The sequence below is a fragment of the Astatotilapia calliptera genome, chromosome 16, assembly GCF_964374335.1.
Source record: "Astatotilapia calliptera chromosome 16, fAstCal68.1, whole genome shotgun sequence".
NCBI lineage: Eukaryota > Metazoa > Chordata > Actinopteri > Cichliformes > Cichlidae > Astatotilapia > Astatotilapia calliptera.
The window spans coordinates 16,958,712-16,964,711 of record NC_137437.1 but is presented as its reverse complement, the minus strand read 5'-3'; the positions used below and the strand labels follow the sequence as shown (position 1 = coordinate 16,964,711).

The 6,000-nt window shown below is 50.9% G+C and overlaps 1 protein-coding gene across 1 annotated transcript; it reads left to right on the top strand.

Annotated features, from left to right (window-relative positions):
* Nucleotides 1-690: 690 nt before the first annotated feature.
* Nucleotides 691-3,740, top strand: LOC145420952 (uncharacterized). Its single transcript, XM_080290455.1, has 2 exons — nt 691-1,220; nt 1,403-3,740. Exon 2 carries the CDS (start codon nt 2,301-2,303, stop codon nt 3,738-3,740), a length of 1,440 nt encoding a protein of 479 aa, XP_080146581.1. The 5' UTR covers nt 691-1,220; nt 1,403-2,300.
* The last annotated feature ends 2,260 nt before the right edge of the window (nt 3,741-6,000 follow it).

Genomic DNA, 6,000 nt, shown 5'->3' with positions numbered 1-6,000 from the left:
CACTAATGGTGGTATTCTTTCCTGATTGTCTCACTTAGGCTTAGATTTTAGATTGCCAGGAGAAGCACAGATGTGTGCAGTGATCAGAAGTAGAGCAAGCCACCACAGGGGGAGAGGGAGGGAATCGCACGTGACTGGTAGACTGCAGAGTATGTCTGCAAAGTCATCTGAGGTCGGTCAGTCTGTGTGATGAGATAAATGACGCAGAGTTAGGGCCCAGGCTGAGTACAACACAGTGATGCATAGGCCAAGGATTTGCGCTTTGCATAGCAGAACAGATAACAATTGAACCTTGGCTCTGTTTACAGACAAGAAAGCCACACAGAGAGTTTAAAGTGAGAAAGAAAAACTGGATTTATATCACTGCATTAAGCTACACAATTAGGCTACAGTACTGGCGGAGCTTCCACCTGGAGTCTGTAAGTGATAGAAATGACTTCTTGTGTTTCCCATACACATTTCTCGAGTCAGTGGAATCTATTCAGATAAAAAAATTGGGGTAAAAGTTGTGCCTCTGGCAAAGCCATTACTCCAACTTTCTTCTCCCCACCATCACCATGTAAGAATATATATATATATATATATATATATATATATATATATATATATATATATATATATATATATAGCTCAGGTAAGTAGTGGCACGACAGAAACTCGGAAAAAGGCTCAGATAGGTGATGACACTGACGAGTGTTACACAATAATCCAGCGAGGAAGCACTCTCAGCAGCCGCCTTAAGAAGTGAGTGAGGTGATTGTTTGCAGGTGTCCGAGCCAGGGGCTGGAGCCGTCATGACTCCGCCCCGGTAGAGCGCAGTGCGCGGAAGGGGAGAGAAGGAGATGCAGCACAACAAAAACACTTGTAGCCATACAGAGTCAGCCGAGAAGGCACAGGGTCATGACAGGGTACCATGCTTTTCCTGTCAGGGTCCTGGGACTAGGCGACCCAGGACCCCTGGGCAGTCATGGACCTGTGTTATTATTATGTATTGTTGGTGTTGCTTCCCCTTCTCTGTGCTTGTACATATGTGTGTGTGTGGGTGGCTGTGTGTCTGAGTACTTGTTTATAGGCGCCGTCAGGCCTGGGGGGTGTGGCCCTGCTAGGGGACTGGCCACACCCGAAGCCACACACCTGCTGCTGATCAGGCCTCGTCGGGGGAGCTACTTAAGAGAGTCTTGGAGCTCCCACCGACGTGGGATCATTGCTTGGGACTCCACGTTAGTTACCCAGTTTAGGTTTTGGTCGTGTCGTGTCGTGTCGTGTCGTGTCGTGTCGTGTCGTGTCGTGTCGTGTCGTGTCGTGTCGTGTCGTGTCGTGTCGTGTCGTGTCGTGTCGTGTCGTGTCGTGTATGCCTGCCATTGCTCAGTGTCCTGACTGCTGCCGCTATTGTTTCCCGCAGGAGGAGCGTGGAAGGCTTAAGGAGCAGCGAGCACCGGGAGTGCAGACACGGGAGCAGAGAACACTTGGAGGACACGACACGGGAGTCTGGGGAAAAACACGGGGATTTATTGTTGTTTGATATCACCCTCTGTAAATAAACGCACTGCTTGAACTTTGAGCTCCGCGCCTGGGTCCTCCTTCCCCACACCCCCACGGTTTGCCATGCCATACCGTGACAGAATGATCCCGCCAACCACCATGGACCCAGCAAACTCAGGAGTTGCCACGGAGGAGAGATCGCTCGCGCAGCTATGGGATTACTGCCGGAGCGTAGTCCAGGCCGTAAATCCACACAGGAGACACATACAGGTAGTGTTCCTTGACAATCACCTCACATCCACTACCTTCACCACGAACATTCTGGACATTAACAAACTTAGGCACCTGGTCACTAGTTTAAGGGAGAGCTCGAGTTTTGAACTATTTGGCTTGGGTGGTCCGAGAATGGACAGTTCGGCTGCTCTCCTAGAGACTCTAGCCGCTTGGTTTTTCACGCGTCGGCGGAGGGCTTTCCCGTCGCGGCACAATCGTTTGATCCGCCATTACAGAAGGCATGCCGCACTCAACACCACCATTCCATTACGCCTCAACCCACTCCTGCGGTTTCAGCCCGGTCAGCTGGCAACGGACCGACAGCGCTCATTACCGCAGTGAGTAAACCCGAATCATTTTTGTCTATTAATCATGTCATTGAAAATCAAAACCCAGATGAACAGCAGAAGACTGTTTCCTTACACCCGGCCCCGCCTTCACGGAGGAGAAGGCGTCCTCGCAAGCAGCGTTCAACCACATCTACACTCACTCCTGTGCTGGTCGAAGACTCAGGACCAGCGGCTCTGGACGCCACAGTGAGTAAAATGGACTCTGCCGGTGTTATAAATTCCCTTCCTGTAAACATGAAAATAGAAACTGTTTGCTGTACCTCCAAAGACTCAGAAAATATTCCCTCTGGGACTGTAAGCTGGGAGCTAGGGAGTTCTGAGCATACAGACCCAAATGACTTTTTGGCTCAGTCTGGCCGCATGGAGACTGAGGTTCTCCCCAGGGCTTCCCCAGAGACCGAACTGGAGGTCTCAGTTGCCTCTGGACCCCTGGAATTTGTTGAGCCAGCTGTAACATTTTCATCCTCTCCACCCTTCATAGTAGCCATCTCACCCTCACCTCAGCCTGCTGCCCAGCTGGTAGCTCAGTCTTCAGTCCAGTCAGCCTCTCACCTTCATCCTCAGTTGGAGGTCGATATGCCGGCCGGACCACCTCTGCCATCATTTCACCCATCTGTCCCTGCATCGCTGTCCAGTCTACCGGGAGTAGCTGCCACACCATCGTCGCCTCCGGATCATCCATCTGTGGCTGAAGCGCAGCCGTCAACTCATCCGCCTGCAGTCGCCCCTCAGCCGTCTTCTTCACCGGCCGCTACGTCGCCACCCGCACCTGCCCTGCCCGTGCGGGAGCTCGCGCTGCCGGAGCAGGAGCCCGGCGAGCCGGAGGAGCTCGCGCTGCCGGAGCAGGAGCCCGGCGAGCCGGAGGAGCTCGCGCTGCCGGAGCAGGAGCCCGGCGAGCCGGAGGAGCTCGCGCTGCCAGCCGAGGAGGAGCTCAGCGAGCCGGAGCTCAGCGAGCCGCCAGCCGAGGAGGAGCTCAGCGAGCGGGAGCCGGTGCTCAGCGGACCTCCACGTCTAGCGCGGCCTCCACGCGATCTACGTCCAGTGCGTCCACGTCAGCGACCGGCGCGTCATAGACCATGTGCCACGCCTCGCTGTTGCTCACCGGAGCAGCGACGTTGCCATCGGACCCGGGGCAGGCCGCCGGAGCCGTTCCGCCGCCGCCACCGGACTCGTGGCAGGCCGCCGGAGGAGCAGCGCCGCCGCCGCCACCGGACCCGTGGCAGGCCACCGGAACCGTTCCGCTGCCGCCACTGGACCCGTGGCAGGCTGCCGGAGCAGCAGTGCCGCCCCAACTGGAGCAGTGGCAGGCCCCCAGAACTGTTTTGCTGCTGCTGCCGGACCCGTGGCCGTCCGCCGGAGCTGCGACGTCGGTGGTTTTTGCTTGTTTTGGTTCCACTCTCCTGGAGGACTATGATGTTGAGAGCTCTGCCTGCCGCCTACACTGCTGCTCTAGTGAGGTGGGGACACTGGTTCATAACAAAACCCAACTCTTTCCACAGCTCACTAGCATCGGAGTTCTCACCTGCCTGGTCCTGGAGCTGTGCTGAAACAAAGGAGAAAGGTATGTTTGAACAGAAAATGTCCTCATCCTCGTCCAAAGCGAGATGTTCCAACCTCCCTCAGAGGATTTGCTGAGTAACTCCTTATTAGCCTTGAGTGAATCAGATATCACAGCTTTGCAGTTGATAGCTATGGTGAGCTAGGATGACTTGGCTAGTATGGTGGCTAGCGCTTGTGCTACTTGGCTTGGTGACTGTGTGTAACTAAGACAGTTAGCTTGGTCTGCTAGCTGTTATGCTAGGTGAGTGGTGGAAGCTCACAGTCTCCAACCTGCTTAAGCTAGCACTCACATTAGCAGTCAGAAGTGGCGCTGTCACTTGGTGCTCGCTCGCTCGCTCTACGGTAGAGTATCACTTCCTGTTCCTGCTCAAACACAGTGGTGTTTCTGAGTAGCTTATTTGCTTAGCAATTTAATTAACAACTTTTAAATACATTCTTCTTTCATAGTATAATCTTCACGTCCTTCACCCGAAGCACACTTTCTGTGTACACACTACCTAATTTATAGCCAAAGTATTCACTCACTGTCTCTGTACTGTTTCGCTAGCTTAGCTTAGCTCATAGCCGACTCGTTAGCACCATGGCTACTTCACCTGTCCCTCCTGCACTTTCTTGCTCATTGTGTCAGATGTTTAGTTACTCCTCGGCCTCCTTTAGCAGTAATGATATCTGTAACAAATGTAGCATATTTGCAGCTCTGGAGGCCAGGATTACTGAATTGGAGACTCGGCTTCGCACCCTTCATTCACCCGTAGCTAGCCGGGCCCCTGTAGCTGGTGCAGCTGAAGATAGCGTAGGTCCCCGGCAGACCCCAAGCAGCTGGGGAAAGAGGGCGGCTGGGTCACGGTGAGGAGGAAGCATAGTCCTAAACAGAAGCCCCAGGTACACCACCAACCCGTTCATGTGTCTAACCGTTTTTCCCCACTCGGCGACACACCCGCCGGGGGTCAAACTCTGGTAATTGGCGATTCTGTTCTCAGACATGTGAAGCTAGAGACACCGGCAACCATAGTCAATTGTCTTCCAGGGGCCAGAGCAGGCGACATTGAAGGAAATTTAAAACTGCTGGCTAAGGGTAAACGTAAATTCAGTAAAATCATAATTCACGTCGGCAGTAATGACACCCGGTTACGCCAATCGGAGGTCACTAAAATCAATATTGAATCGGTGTGCAACTTTGCCAAAACAATGTCGGACTCTGTAGTTTTCTCTGGTCCCCCTCCCCAATCAGACCAGGAGTGACATGTTTAGCCGCATGTTCTCCTTAAATTGCTGGCTGTCTGAGTGGTGTCCCAGAAACAATGTGGGCTTCATAGATAATTGGCAAACCTTCTGGAGGAAACCTGGTCTTGTTAGGAGAGACGGCATCCATCCCACTTTGGATGGAGCAGCTCTCATTTCTAGAAATATGGACAAATTTATTAAACCCCCCAAAATATGACTATCCAGAGTTGGGACCAGGAAGCAGAGTTGCAGTCTTAATGCCTCTCTGCAGCTTCTCTCCTCCTGCTACCCCCCCAAAAACCCATCTCCATAGAGACTGTGTCAGCTTCCAAAAAGACAAAAAACAAACTAAAAACCAGCAACAAACACCTTAAACATAAACAATTACAAAGAAAGAACAATACAGTATCCACATCTGAACCAAAGAGTAGAACAGTGAAATGTGGATTATTGAATATTAGGTCTCTCTCCTCCAAGTCTCTGTTAGTACATGACTTAATAATTGATCAACAAATTGATTTACTCTGCCTTACAGAAACCTGGTTGCAGCAGGATTATTATGTTAGTTTAAATGAATCAACACCCCCGAGTCATTCTAACTACCAGAAATCTCGAAGCACAGGCCGAGGGGGCGGTGTGGCAGCAATTTTTCACACCAGCCTATTAATTAATGAAAGACCAAGACAGACTTTTAATTCATTTGAAAGCCTGATGCTTAACATTGTCCACTCCAGCTGTGAAACTCAGAAACCAGTCTTACTTGTTATCATCTATCGTCCACCTGGGCCTTACACAGAGTTTCTGTCTGATTTCTCAGACTTTATATCTAATTTAGTTCTGAGCTCAGATAAAATAATTATTGTAGGTGATTTTAACATCCATGTAGATGCTAAAAATAACAGCCTCAACATGGCATTTAGTCTGTTATTAGACTCAATTGGTTTCTCTCAAAATGTAAAAGAACCCACCCACCACTTTAATCACACTCTAGACCTTGTTTTAACATATGGCATAGAAACTGAACATTTAACAGTGTTTCCTGAAAACCCTCTCCTGTCTGATCATTTCCTGATAACATTTACATTTACAATAATTGATTACACAGCGGTGG